The sequence below is a fragment of the Carettochelys insculpta genome, chromosome 2, assembly GCF_033958435.1.
Source record: "Carettochelys insculpta isolate YL-2023 chromosome 2, ASM3395843v1, whole genome shotgun sequence".
Classification (NCBI taxonomy): Eukaryota; Metazoa; Chordata; order Testudines; family Carettochelyidae; genus Carettochelys; species Carettochelys insculpta.
In genome coordinates, this window is record NC_134138.1 from 234,496,753 (window position 1) to 234,512,479 (window position 15,727).

The 15,727-nt window shown below is 41.8% G+C and overlaps 1 protein-coding gene across 2 annotated transcripts in view; it reads left to right on the forward strand.

Moving 5' to 3' along the window:
• CDK6 (cyclin dependent kinase 6) overlaps positions 1-8,179 on the forward strand; it is a 217,821-nt gene extending 209,642 nt beyond the window's left edge. The window contains exon 9 of one of the 2 annotated variants that reach the window (XR_012644062.1): positions 7,111-7,130. Coding sequence is in view for 1 of the 2 variants with exons in the window: in XM_074984743.1 (XP_074840844.1) it covers positions 7,111-7,223 (113 nt within the window). In the remaining variant the exon portion in view is untranslated. Of the gene's footprint in view, positions 1-7,110 lie in introns of both variants that reach the window. The other variant, XM_074984743.1, reaches the window with a different exon arrangement.
• The last annotated feature ends 7,548 nt before the right edge of the window (positions 8,180-15,727 follow it).

A 15,727-nucleotide genomic window follows, 5' to 3' on the forward strand; every position in this document is an offset into this window, starting at 1 on the left:
TATTCCCACCCTTACGTCTGCACTGTCATCAGGACTGGGTGGCTGAAGAGCAGCAGCTGCTGGCTGGGCAACCAACTCTGAAGGCAGGAACACAGAAGTAAGGGTGGCAATACTCTGACATCCGCCGGCTCCCATGCAACAAACACACACAGGCCCTTTTCGGGTATGGACACCTGCAGTTACAACACTATAAAATTTCAGATTTAAACGTGAAATCATGAAATTTACCATTTTAAAGTCCAAATTGACCAAAATGGACCATGAATTTGGTCGTGTCCCACTGATTAGAAGTAAAACATTCCATACTGTTTCACTGAAAGGAACAGAGAAAACAGGTAAAGTTACACCTCTGAGTCATTGTAATTCCCAGTGTCGGTTTCAATGAAACAATGTAGAATATGTAGCATTATGTGGAAGGAAATTCCTTTCATTATCTACTGAAAGGAAACCAAATTGTTCGTTGCTGTTAAATGCTTTAGTGTGTTAGGTGCTTGATCATGCAAGGTGTTCTACGCTCTGGGACAATCCAGCAAAGCATGTGTTTATTGAATATTCTGTTGATTTCACTGGACAATCCAGGTGCTTGATGTTAAAAACATGCTATGCTGGAGTGGCACAGAGTGCTCAGTACTCTGTAGGATTTATCCTTATCCCAGACACTCTGCGTCACAGCAGGGCATGAAGCAAAAGGATGAGGAGAAACCCCCATATGCCAAAAAAAAAAAAAAAACGTTGTGGAGCCTCCATAGTTGGCATGTCTGCATCAGAACTAGAGTTGACTCTGGAAATGTAGTTGCCACCCTGTTTGGCAACATGAGAAGGACTGTATAGTGGTTCTGGGGTCCTGTGTCCAAAAGAACAGGCAGAAACTGAAACCAAGGAGTCCCTGCACTAAGTCGGAGTGCATCGGCTTTGCACAGGCAGGTATGTTAAGTGGTGTCAGGGAATGGATAGCTTCTCCAAGGCTGCAAAGCAGCTTCTTGGTGGTGGCATTTCCTGAATCTGCATAATTGCAGCTTTCCCAGTTAGTCACACTACCCATGTCTTACCAAGGAATCCTTGCAGCAGGCTTCCAACATCCTGCCTCCCCTTGCACAGCAGAACCAAAGGTGAAAGTAAGCTGATATGGGTCAGTACAACGTTCTGGTAAGAAAGTGGCCAAAGTAGCTCTAAGGGTACATCTGCACAGATGCTATTAAAGTTCTGGTGGTGTAGTCATGGCACCAGCGTTAGGGGAGAGTTCTCCCAGTACTGTAATAAAGCCACCTTAGCAAAGGGAATAGCTAAAAGTACAGGGAATGCAGTTTCCAGCACTGTAGCACCATCTATATTGCCACTGGACAGTGCTGAAACTTGCATCCCTCATTGGAGGGAGGGGGCAGTGTTCATATATTTGAGCACAGGATGTTTCAGTACTGTAAGTGGCAGCTTAGATATGTTCTCTGTGCGAGAGCCATGCAGAGGGATCCATGAAGCTAAGTGTGTACAAATGGAGATGGGGGGGATTTACAATATGAGCACACAGGTAAGAAATTTAAGTTATTTTCACCCTGGAGCAGAACCTGGTTGGATCTATTGCCACTCCAGGTTTCCCTGACATGGAGGTGGGGTGTAGATTTTGTCCCCAAACACACTGGTTTGTAAAATAACATTTGTGTAGGTAATTCACAAAATATGTCTGTCCTATTTGCTCCATTTGTAGAAAGTACCAGGACTTCCATCTTGCATTTGATGACATTTATTATTTATCAGTTGTATCCGGTACCTTACATACTGCTACTTCAGTATTCGGAACTAGAGCACCTTCAAAGCTAGAATGTGTTGAACCACTTCAGCATCTCTGTTGATGCACCAAAGGTTGCTCTGTTGTTTTGAATGTGGATTTGTAAGTTCCCCTGATTTACAGGAACATCACTGATTTGTACCATTGGTTTTGCTCTTTAGGAACTCGGAATTGGTTTACTAAAATATGAAAGATTTTAAGGGCTTTCTTTGTTCCCAACAGTTCTGTTTGCAGCCACAGAATATTTACCTCCTCCATTTTAATGACTGTCTTACTTTTATTAATGTTGCTCTTTACTTCCATGTCAGACAAATGTGTAAAATACAGGCACATGCTTGTGTCACCAGCTGTAGGGTCAAATCTGCAGTCCTTGCTCAGTCAAAAAGCCCACGGCCGTGGAGCCCTTCCCTCTCCAAATAATTTCCACACTCTACACCACACAGAGCCATCAGAATTCTCTGTTCTACTCTACTTTGCAGTCCCCACCCTTGTACTTAGTATCTGAGCAGGCAGTATCTGCCACACTCTGTCCAAATGGGAGAAACTTTACTCCAGGACTAATACATCCTGGCCTGTTTTCCCCTGACTAACACTCTGTAACAACTTGAATCCAAACTCGAGATGCATCTTCATGCTACCAGCACACGGCCAGGCAGTAATCAGCTGTGTGCTTTGCATCCTGCTGCTCACAAATCCACTGCTGTGTAAAGACCCACTCCACCTCTCTGCTGCAGATCCCAGGAATAATCTTAAACCTCCCTGCTTTTCAGCTCCTGCTATACCTCTACCTTTATCTACTCTGATTTATAATTTCCACTATCAACCTTGATGGGCAGGGTCATTCCAGAGTTTTCCTACTATGGGCCAGACCCCTGCATCCAAGTTACAGCTGAAACAGATGAAAGCATGGCATATGGTTCCCTTCTGACTGCATGTTTTGTCATAGATCTTGTGCCATTCATACAGCTTTTTGTGGGAGGAGAGCCTCTGCCTTACTTCCCAGAGAAGAGCAAAGGTTCAACATCAAACGCACTCTTTAAATGAGATTCAGTGCTAACATAGGCAGCCTCTGTCTGTTTACAGTGCATTAAAAGCTGGCATTTACTCTGGTTGATGCTCCCAATTATGTCACATGTGGCCCATACGTCTTGCTGCTTCTATTCATATGATGCACAAGCAAAGAGTGCTTTGGAAGAGGGATAGCTCAGTGGTTTGCACACTAACCTGCTAAACCCAGGATTGTGAGCTTAATCCCTTTGGGGAAAATAAATTTTTAAAAAACTGTGAAGGATAGTGATAGGTCCTACTGTGTGTGCAGAGGCCTGGACTCAATGATCTCTGAAGGTCCCTTCCAGCTCTATGAGAAAGGTATGTCTCCATTATTTAACCTTTTTTTTTTTTAATTTTAGTGGGAGATTATAGGTCTGAATAGGTTAAAATGAAGAAGATGTAAAACTAACTCTTGATTCAGCAGACCACTCACTAAACGCAGCAGGACGTATTATTGGGTCTTTCAATGGGTCCCTCGCATTGCTTTAAGATGCCATAATGCAGTAAATGATAATTCCCCTATTGTAGAGAAATAGCTATGCCATTGTAAGGGAAACTTCAATAGCTATGCCAGCATTACACCAGCATTACATTACAGTCTCTGTAGCAGACTGGTGATGAAGAGGAGGTGATTCTGGCCAGCAAAATGGCTCCTTGAGCAATGCTGTCCTCCAGTAGAAGTTAGAACAGTCTAAAGAGCAAGAGTGATCAAGGGTGAATGAGAAATCCAGGTCCAAAGAAAAACCACAAATTGACCAGCTCTGGAGAATACTGAAATGCACAGCTACTAGGTCAGTGGCATTCAACCTTTTTCCAACTGAGACTGAAAATCCATAGGTGGTTTCCTGCAGCACGCTGATCCAGCCCTACAATCTTTTGCAACTACACAGCAGAAGTCATGTCTAAGTTGGGATGCTGGCAAGGAGTTTCTAAGATTTGGGTTGTATGAGATGGCTTCAGGTGCTTGGTGTCTGGAAGGCAGTGGCGTGATAAGCTTCAGCTATGAGTCATCTCCTTGCCCAATACTCACCTCCATGAAGTGAGGAGTTCCATTTTCAACTGTGATTGGAAAGCAGGGCCATCAAGCAGGAAAGGCAGCACATGGGCTGTCTTGCTTTTTCTGCTCAGGCACCTAGCAACCCAGTGATTCTTGAGTTTCCTGAGCTGGTAAGGTGTGATACCCTTCCACCACAAATCTCTTCTGCTTTGCATAACAACAGCTGAGAAAAGCTGCTCTAGATTACCAGTTCAGAACCAGGCTAAGGTAGCAGTAACTAAAAGCTGTACCCATCTGAGGAGCATTTTATGGCCAGTATGAAAAGTATTGGCGGTCTCAGCCCAGTTTCTAGCAGACAAATGTCTGTTTCACCAATATCACCATTACAAAGGGCACTATTTTATATAATCATAGAACAGGAAGAAACTTTGAGAGGTCCTCAAGTCTAGTCCCCTGCACTCATTGCAGGACCAAGCACCACCTTAACACCCTGGGTATTCTACTCAGCTGATGTCCCTGGGTGCTGATATACCCTCCCACTGGAGCAATGGTTGCGTGGCAGAGGGTTGAAGAAGTTGGCATCATTGCTGCACTCGTAAGAAGGCTTGTGGGCTTAATCCATTTGGAACAGAGCCTAAAAGTGGACATCTGTCCATAAGGAAGTCAATCAGGCACTTTCTGCAAGCATTACATTAACTCCTTCTTTAACTATAGAAACAGGAAAAATGATGCTTAAAGTTTAACACAGATACTTTTTCTACAAGAGATATCGCTTTGGCACTTCAATCATCCCAAGGCACAAACTGATTATTTCCTTCCCAGCCTCTGATTTCTTTTATAAGTTCCTTTTAGATTAGTGTATTTATGGGCCCTTTTGTTCCAGTTTATGGACAGCCTCTGTTTCTGACTTTGGGTCTAGGTGGGGTTTGTTTGTTTTATGCAATACCTACATTGCTTTGAACAGCTTTAAAAGCATGATGCCTTTAAATGTTCTAAGAAATGAAAAATCATACCTTCCAAAATGTCTTTAAGTTCAAGTGTATACTGTGGGAATGTTTTTGATAGTATTATAGCTTCTTAAAGCATCAGAATATGCTTTACTTTGTGTTTCTTTTGAAGTCTATACAATAGTGTAAATCAAGAACCTGGTATTCAGTATAATGGATGGGTCGAATAGGAAAAGCAGAGCCCACAGAGAATGGGGAGATAATATAGTAGATTAGTGCAGAGCTAGTTTACAGAAACTAAGCCACTCTGAACTAGTCAGGGAAAGATTGAAGGAAATAGTGAGGGAGGCATCAGACACCAACAGGTGCTGAGCCCATCATTGTTGATGATGATGAATAGCGTAAATCTATTTCCTCCGTAGCTCTATAGTCCTCAGTCTGAGGAGTAGATCCTTCAAATATTTACACCTATGAGTAACTTCAATTCATTTCAGCAGTCCCATTGAACTGAATGAGGCTACTCAGATGAGTAAAGCTACTCATGGAAGTGCTGCAGGTTGAAGCCTTTATTTAACAATTGAGTGTAATAGTGAGGACACATGGTTAGTAACAGCACTCAGACACCAGCAAACAGTGTATGTGTCAATGTCCATTTATATCCAAGTTATTCAACATTAACATAAATTATTGCTATTATAATTCATGAGTATTATTTGTAATTGAAATACACTAGTCCTGTGACAGTGTAGGTGCCAGGAAAAGCTTTGGGTCTTGCTGTTTTGTAGATTATTTGCATTTAGCATTCATTTTAGTTACTGAGGTAAAGTTAGTTTCATATAGAGGCAAAATGATAGCTTAATTGTAAAGTTCCTAAATAAGACGTGTACTGTACATTTGAATTTTGAAACTAGAAACTAAGTTTGTTCAGGTGTAGTATTTTAAATGCCTAGAAGGTTTGTTTGTTTGATTTAATATGTAAAGGAATAAACATAAATTACTTTGAAATTTTATTGTAGAGCTAAATGTACATATAGCATAATGTGGGGAAATTCCTCTGAAAGATTAAAATTAGAAATCATTGCATAGCTACTGTTTTGGCTTTTGGCTTTATTTTCTTTGCAGTAAATACCAGTCAACAACAGATACTTTTATCAGTGCCTGAGTTTGCCTGGCTTTTTATGATTGAAATATGTTTTTGCAATGATAAATTTGCTCTTGTAGGTTTGTATGTGTTTCTGGAAAAAGGCATAACTACGTAAGCTTGTTGAAATAAATAGAAGTATGAAAGTAGAAGGCTTAGAGACTGCTGTGGAAATACTACATAATAAACGGTCTGTGTTTCAAAATACTTTAAATCAGTGGGCCTAATTCACTCCTGTGCACGGAGTACTTTTAAATTACATCAGGAATGAATTTGGCCTATTAAGTCTACCAATTTAAATGTCAGGCATCTCAGGTTTATCTACCGATAACATAGTTAAGTAATTAAGAAAAGAAGGATTATACTTCTGGTAGCGTGTGATCAGATAAAATTAAGCCTAATAGCATTAGTTTTCTCGAATTTTCTTTGGGTTATTTTTGATACAAAGAATGAAAAGCAAGTGTCTTTGTGAAATAGGGATATGTAGAAATAAGGACAATTTTGGTAGAAAAGTTACCAAAATTAGAAATTTAGGCCTAAGTGCTCCAGAAACGTATGAACTCAGACTAACTGGGATGACTCGTGTGTAAAGATAAGCATGTAGGTATATGACTGTAATAGGGTAATGGTTCTGAAATCTGTAAGAAATGTGACATTTTAAAAAAGCCTTGTTAAAAATGTTGGTTTTGGTGGTGTTATGTGGGTTATTTTGAACAGTTGGCCAGATTCTGAATACAGTTGCACTGATACAAATCCAGAGTAATAGCACAAGTTTCAGCAGATCAAAAAACAGCAAAAAGCAGTTCCAAATTATTTTTACATTCTTTGTTGACTTACACCAATTGTAGATATGGTTCAGAGTTCCATTGACTTCTCTGGTGCTATCCCAAACAATACCAGGTGAGGAGCTGGTCCCCTGTATTCTGGATCATGTCACTTAACATGTAGTATGACTTTATTTTACAAGGTAAAAAGTTATCTAAGGTGCAAACTGTAGTACCTAGACTATCATGTATAGCTATTCACAGGATATGATTTCACTGTATCATTTCATACTTGAAATTCAGTCTGTTATTTTAATATCAGGGTATAAACATGAAAGGTGCATGTATTACTGTCTCTTTTAAAGATGCATAATTATTTTTTATTTAGTGTGCCTAAAAATTCCTTTTAAATGCTCTCTATTTTACAGATGGGACAATTCAGCATAAATATGTGAAACATGGTGCCTCTATCACCTACAAATGTACAGAAAATTTACTAGTGATTTTTCTAATTGTCACATGTATTGCTTTTATTAGTTAAATATGCATTACACCGAAGGGCTACAAAAAAAAAATAAAGCTGTGGTATATAACACATATTATGCCCTCACTGTGCCAGAAATCCTGCAGTACCTTGTTTAGCTGCTAATGGCTCCATATTCAGTAGTAAAGCTCTGCTTCTACTGTGCAGGATGGCTGGAAAGTGGTGCATCCACACAGGGATTCTACAGCTCTCTGTAAGCTCTGATACAAAGCCTTCTGCTCTAATTGTATGCTTGCTCTGTGTCCAAAATTTCTCCCTATAAGGCTTTCTGTTTTAAGAATTCTCTGAGATAGGGCTATTTTACATTGACTTAACTGAAGGTCCTTACAAAATATTCCCTTTCAAGCATGCACCTTACCATATAAACATATCCATTAGCTTTTACGAGTACAGGTTTATAAAGGTGATCAAGTGTAAAAAGTAATCACCTTTCAATGGACACATTAAAGGCAAAACTTAATTAAGGAACGTTGAGGGTTATAGATATTGTGTTATGTCAGAATTACAGTCCTTTGGAACTGAATGTTTTGCTGCTGGCAGTGCTAGAAAAGAAAAGTTTTGTATTTATAGTCACATGCTGAAGGTTGAATATGGAAAAAAAAACAATAAAAATGTCACCATGTCAATTTCTTTACAATTGCGCACAAATTATTTCAAAGTAAAAAAGCAAAAAATAGTTTCTCAGAGTTCATTTTCGTAGCTATATTTTTGTTTTATAAAAAATGTAAAATGAATACAAGAACAGTAAGAATGTACATTAAATACAGATGTTTCACAAGATTCATTTCTAGTTTTTATGTTTTGTAATTACTTTTCCTGGGCAGCACATAGACAGTGAATATATACATATAAGGTATGCATGCACATATACAGTTAGAGTATGTGAACCCAGAGTATGCAACCCTGCTCTTATGCAGCTGACCCCCAATTCACACAGTAAACCTTGGAAATGCGCAATTTCCAGTTGTGCTTTCAACCTCCTGTGCCCCCACTGGCTCCACAGGGCCCCTGCTCAGCCCTCCCCTCCCCAGCTGCGCTCACCACCTGCGCATAGCTCCTGCTTACCCGCTACCCCCACCTCTGGCTCTAGCTCACTACCCCTCAGGCACAACTCTGGCTCAACCTCCCCAGCCCCAGTTCAACTCCCCCCACCAGCTCACCCCCACACCCCACCCCCACACCTGGCTCTGGCTCCGGTGCACCACGCCTCCCATGCAGCCCCAGTTCAAACCCCCGCCCCCCTCCGCCGCCATGGCCTGGCTCACCACCCCTGCACAAAGCTCCGGCTCCACTCCACCCCTTGCCCCCCTGCAGCCCTAACCTACCCCATGCTTAGCCCCCTCCCATGGCCCCAACCCATCACCAGGCTTAACACTCCCCAACTGCCCCGCTCCCCCACAACAGGACTCACCTTTCTGCTGCTCCTCTGGCTGCAGAACATGTGTTCCACTGGGGAAAAAGCCAGACCCCCACTTATGCAAAATCAGGATTATGCGAGGGTATGTGGAACAGAACCCCCACATAACTTGAGGGTCTACTTTATAGGAACAGTCTCAGAGAGGCAGCCATGTTAGTCTGTATCTTCACAAAACAAAAAAACAGTACTGTAGCACTTTAAAGACTAATATGATTTATTAGGTGCTGAGCTTTCGTGGGACAGACTCACTTCTTCCGATCTGGAAAATCCAGATAAATGATAACTGAGACAAAGAGAATTTAACAGAAAGATAGAAAAAATGAAATAAAAACTGATGAATCTGCTAAATAGGACAGAAGGAGGGGAGAAAGGGTGAAGAAAAATAGTTCCTCCAAGGCTATGGCTACACTAGAAGCATTTGTTAAAAGACCTTCCTGTGGGAAGAGATTTTTCCGACAAAACCTCTGTCATCAGAGTGAGGCCATACGCTAAAGTGGACGGAAAGAGCAATCTAGTTCGTTCACAGAGCAGCCAGACTACCTGGCTGCTCTCTCGACAAAACAGACAACCGGAAGCAACAGCCAACTCAGCGTCCTGGAAGACTTGTTTGTCGAAAGAAGGCCCCCTAGAGCCTCCACATGGCTTTTTTTGTCTACAGAATCTGTCGACAAAGGTGCTCTTCCTCATCTGGGAGAGGCAGAAGATTGTCGGCAGAAGTGCCAAGTTTTGTCAACAGACTGTCAACAAAATGCATTTTGTGTGTAGATGTGTGGTGAGTTTTGTTGACAACATTCTAATTTTGTTAAAAGAAAAAACCCACACACCTCAGCAGTGTAGGCATAGCCCGAATGTCTCTTAAGTTAAGTGGGCTGCCTGGGATCACTACAAATATCAAAGCTGGGGAAATCTTCCTTGTGATGCACCTTTGTTGCATCTGAGGTGATAAGTATCAAACTTGAGAATTAACTCCAATTCAGATGTCTTCCTTTGTAACCCCATGTTAAAGTCTCTTTGTTTTAGAATGCACACTTTTAAGTTTTGGATGTTATGACCTCCTAGATTGAAATGCTCACTGACAGGTTTAGGTGTATTCAGACTCTTAATGTCTGATTTGTGTCCATTAATTTTATGGCGAAGTGATTGTCCAGTTTGTCCAATATACACAGCAGAGGGGCATTGCTGGCACATGATGGCATATATCACATCGGTGGCATTGCAAGAATATGAGCTCCTGACTGTGTAAGTGATGTTGTTAGGTCCAGTGATGTTGTCTCCAGTGTAAATATGCGGACAGAGTTGGCAACAGGGTTTGCTGCAAGGAAAAATTCCAGGATTAGTATTTCTGTGGCGTGGCATGTGGTTGCTGGTGAGAATTTTCCTGAGGTTAGGCAGTTGTCTGTAGGAATGAATGGGCCTGTCATCCAGGGCCTGTGAGAGTGCAGCATCATGTTCCAGTATGGCCGTGTCTACACTAGCCAAAAACTCCGAAATGGCCATGCAAATGGCCATTTCAAAGTTTACTAATGAAGCACTGAAACACATATTCAGCGCCTCATTAGCATGCGGGCGGCCGCAGCGCTTCGAAATTGACGCGGCTCATCCAGGCGGGGCTCCTTTTCGAAAGGACCCCAGCTACTTCGAAGTCCCCTTATTCCCATCTGCTCATAGGAATAAGGGGACTTCAAAGTAGCCAGGGTCCTTTCGAAAAGGAGCCCTGTCCGGATGAGCTGCGTCAATTTCGAAGTGCCGCGGCCACCCGCATGCTAATGAGGCGCTGAATATGTGTTTCAGCGCTTCATTAGTAAACTTCGAAATGGCCATTTGCATGGCCATTTCAAAGTTTTTGGCGAGTGTAGACATAGCCTATAAGTTGTAAACTGTCAATAATGTGCTGGAGAGGTTTGAGTTGGGGGCTCTAGATGATAAGTGGTGTTCTGTTATTAAACTTTGTGGGCTGATCTGAAGTAGCTGGTTTCTGGGTTCTTGTCAATCTGTTTTTTTATTTCTCCCAGTGCATAATTAAGTTTTATGAATGCCTGATAGAGATCTTGCATTCTTGAAGTTTTTGGTCTCTGTCAGTAGGACTGGAGCAGTTGCATATCTAAGGGATTGATTATAAACAATGGATCATGTGATATATCCTGGATGGAAGCTGGAGGCATGTATGTAATAGTAGTGGTCAAGCAGGTATGTGGTAGAGAGTGGTATTGATTTGACCATCAGCGATTTGTACTGTGGTGGCCAGGAAATGGATCTCTCGTGTATGGAATGCTCAAGAGTGAGACTGATGGTGGGCTGCAGGTTTTTGAAATCCCTGTGGAATTCTTCAAGAGTCTGTTTACCATGGGTCCAAATGATAAAGGTTACTGATGTAGCATAAGTAAAGGAGGGGTAATAGGGGACGGGAGCTGAGGAAAAGTTCTAAGTCGGCCGTAAAAATGTTAGCATACTGTGGGGCCAGGCAGGTGCCCATAGCAGTGCCGCTGATCTGGACGTATAAATTGTCCCCAAATTGAAATAGTTGTGGGTGAGGACAAAGTAACATATCTCAGCCATCAGATCTGCCATGATAACATCTGGGATAGTGTTCCGAATGGCTTATAGTCCATCTTCATGTGGAATATTGGTGTAAAGAACTGCTACATCTATGGTGGCAAGGATGATAATTTCAGAAAGATTTTGATGTTCTGTAATTTCCTCGGGAAGTCAGTCATATCTCAAATGTAGCTAGGAGTGTTGGTAGCATAGGGTTTGAGGAGGGAGTCCACATAGTTGGCTAGTCCTGAAGTAAGAGTGCCAATACTTGAAACGATAGGTGTCCTAAAACAAAGAGACTTTAACACCAGATTACTAAGGGAGACATCTGAATTGCTGTTCATTCTCAAGTTTGACACTCAGACTCAACAAAGATATCAATTACCTTACACATTATAAGGACCGTTTCCCCCCTTTGATATTTGTAGGGATCCCAGGCAGCTCACTTAACTTAATAGACACTTGGAGAAACTATTTTTCTTCCCCTACCCACCACATCCCATCCCTGTCCTATGTAGCTGATTCGTCAGCTTTTATTTAATTTTTTTTCTCTCTCTGTTAAAATCTCTTCATCTCAGATATCATTCATCAGGATTTTCCAGATCTGAAGAAGTTGGTCTGTCCCATGAAATCTCAGCACCTAATAAATTATATTGTTAGTCTTTAAAGTGCTACAGGACTGCTTTTTTGTTTTGCATATAGGAACAGTTGCTTAGACACACCCTTCCTATTAAATTGTAATTGCATTAGTCACATTCTGTCACTAATGCACTGCTTTATTCCATGAGTTCATAAGACTAATTTCATAATTCGGCTGCTGTGCCTCTCAATCCTTCTTAAAAAGATTTTTCAGTATCTTATGGCTCAGTCCTGAAACCATTAACAGCATACGTAATGATCTTCCTAAAGCACTCACAGCTCATACACATACAGTTCTGTTGAAATCAGTGGGACAGTTCACCAAAGCAAGGAATGGTTACATGAGATGGTTACAGAACAGAACACTTACAGGGCCTGGGACGGAGGGGGTTTATGCAGGCAACCCTCCAGATGTGGGATGACACAGAGAAAAGAGTCACATGGCTGGTGCTCGTTACATGTCCCTCATCAACAGTCATCCCTGACGACCTGTAAGAACAACCAGTTTCATCTGCGTAGCTTGATTAATAAAGGAATGGTATAGAAAAATTGGAGACAATCCAAAGAAAAGCAACTGAAATGATTAAAGGTCTAGTAAATATGACATGAGAGAAGATTGAAAGAACTGTGTCTGTTTAGTTTGGAAAAGAGAAGGCTGAAAGGGGACATGATAGCAGTTTTCAAATGCCTAAAAGGGTGTTGTAAGGAGGAGGGACAAAAAGTATCCTGATTAACCTCTGATGATAGGACAAGAAGCAATAGGCTTAAATTGCAGCAAGGGAGGGTTAGGTTGGACATTAGGCAAAATGTCCTAACTGTCAGGGTGGTTAAACACTGGAATAAATTGCCTAGGGAGGTTATAGAATCTCCATCATTGGAGATATTTAAGAGCAGGCTGGATACATATCTAACAGGGATTATGTAGATGGTGCTTGATCCTGCCATCAGGGCAGGTGACTAGACTTGATGACCTCTTGAGGTCCCTTCCAGTTCTAGTATTCTGTGATTCTATAACCCAGTGTCGTTAACAGAAACTAAAACCAGAATTCAGGGACAATAATGCCAGTTAAAATTAAATAAACTGCAAATAAGGATATGTGATACTAGCACATTTACTGGCATTGCTTGGGTCCTTAACTCAATGCAGGTTCTGGGGTGTTTTTAGGAAAATAAAAGGAAAATGTACATGCTTTAGTTAAACAATGTATTTTTCAAACACTGGTAGCAGGAGCAAAGTGCACAATTCCCGTTCCAGCATGAGGATGCAGCAAACTGTGCACTTTCCCTTCACTCCCTGATGAAAACCAGCAAACAATGTCCCCATACAAATCTGGGGAGATTCATCCCCAACCCCCTCCCCCCAAAAAAAACAACTTTCCAAAGGGTGCTTGGGGGGCTCAGGTCTGGTACAGTCCCTGGGAGGATTGGACATGCACCCCAGTTAGCGCCTTTCACCTGCCTGGTGAATCTGTCTCTTTTCTGTGTGGTTTAATGAGAAGCAGTACCTTTCCTGGCACATCCCATTTTCACGGCATAATCAAACCCCTGCGTTGCTTCAAGTTATGATAAGAAGAAGCTGCATGCCAAATTTGGTAGTGATCCTAGCTCTTAGGAGAGTTTAGGAGAAGGTCTTGAACAAACAGGAAGACTCACTTCTAACTACTCACTAATGGGATAATTTCATGCCATTCTAACTGCACAGCATTTTTGTGTATCACTAAAGAATATCTAATTAGTCATTAATAAAATAATGTCATATTTAAAGGATATGTTTCTATATAATAAAATGTGCTAGCTGCTTTACTTATAGCACAGATTATTGCAAATGAAACATTAAAGTTAACTTACCTCTCCTTAATTTACACAATGAAAACTAACTATTCACTTCCCCTTTTTTCTTTATATATTTAGTCTTTATTTTCACTTTCAGCTGCCATGTTCTAGAATAATGCTGCTGTGAAGTCCTGGGGTGTCCTGGGATGGGAAGAATTACATGATTAATGGAATGCTTCATCATTGAAATACTGGTGTCTTTTCAGATTTCAGTGAGGGGAAGGGACCTGCACATGCCGCAATAGTGGGAGGTGGCACACAAGCTAAATAGCAAATGGAGCAGGGGTGGGTGGCGGGGGGTGAGGGAGGGAACTGACCTCATTTTCTTCCCTCCCCCCCCCGCCCCCGCCCACACACACAACCCTCTTTCCAGGCATTACTAAGGCACTTGAAAACGCTAGTTTTTTGGCAGATAATTTAGCAATCATCTGACAGGGAGGGGTGGCTGGTGAGGAAAGACACAGGGAGCCACCAGCCATGTGATCTACCCCAGCCCAGGGAATGGCCAGCCAGGACAACCCTCCTCTGCCCCAGTCCCCACCTCTCCCTGCCCCAACATGATGTCAAACTCCAAAATTTGTGCCCATCAATCCAGAATTCTGCCCTAATGTAAATAAATACAGGTTCTTTTGACCAAGGGAAGAAGCAAATTTCAGAATCAACTGAGAGGTGCTGAAACTCAAACCTCCCCGCAAATCTCAACTCCAGAATTAGAGCACTAAATTGCAGGTGGTCGCTAAGATAACCACAACCACAAGGCTTTCCGGATCAAAAGCATAATCTTGTATTGTATTCAGAAAACAGCAGGGACCCACTGAAGACTACAAAGCACAGATATAATAAAATCTATACATGACATGCCATTAAGTAAAACAGCAGGCACATCCTTCACTAGTTAAAGCATGCATAACTTTGGTGAGGTGTAGTAACAGAGAGGAAACTGTGCTAGTCTATACACTATCAAAACAAAAAGCAGTCAAGTAGCACTTTAAAGACTAGCAAAAAAGTTTATTAGGTGAGCTTTCGATTTGTCCTCCTTGCTTACTGTTTTTGGTTCTCTGTGCCTTAAGTATTGAGTCTGTTCTGGTCTGGCTATGGTCTGAAGAAGTGGGTCTGTCCCACGAAAGCTCACCTAATAAACTTTTTTGCTAGTCTTTAAAGTGCTACTTGACTGCTTTTTGTTTTGGCGAGGAGGTCCGTATCTAAAAGGAATGGTTACAACTACCTCAGGAGAGATGAAAAAAGGAATTGTGGTTATTGCTTTTAGCTGAGAATCAGCTGAGGGTCTGATAACCATGCTGCAGATCTTATTAACAAAACAACTTCTTGGCTGAAGAAGCTGCTGTCACCTCCTGTGGTTGTTTTCCCCAGCTAATCGGCATCGCTCTTGCCTTAAGCAGATAAAGCCTCAATCAACTACTCTCCAGCACAATTTCAGACAGACCCTGAAATGTATTAGTATCTGGGTTCATTCTCTAGCTTAGGTTCTCATCACCATAGACTCTGAGCATCTCACAGTTATTAATGCATTTAACCAAAAGTGCTATTATTGCCAGTTTTACAGACGTGGAACTGAGAACAAAGAAACTAAGGTCCGGATTTAGAAAGATGCATATGCACATAAAGATAGAAATAGGCACCCAGCGAGATCTACAAATGAATCTAGGCATGAAATTCTCACATATTTTCATTTAATTTCATCTAATTCCCTTTGATAACCCCAGCAGCCTCCCACACAGACAGAAAGAGTGACAGCACAGCACACAACATAACAGATCCATGTGAGCACATCACCTAGAAGTGCCACATAAGAGAACCTTGGGAGCACTCTCTGACTATGTCTACACGAGCCCCAAACTTCGAAATGGCCACGCAAATGGCCATTTCGAAGTTTACTAATGAAGCGCTAAAATGCATATTCAGCGCTTCATTAGCATGCGGGCAGCCGCTGCACTTCGAAATTGACGTGCCTCGCCGCCATGCAGCTCGTCCCGATGGGCCTCCTTTTCGAAAGGACCCCGCCTACTTTGAAGTCCCCTTATTCCCATGAGCTGATGGGATGTGGTAGAGTGCAGCG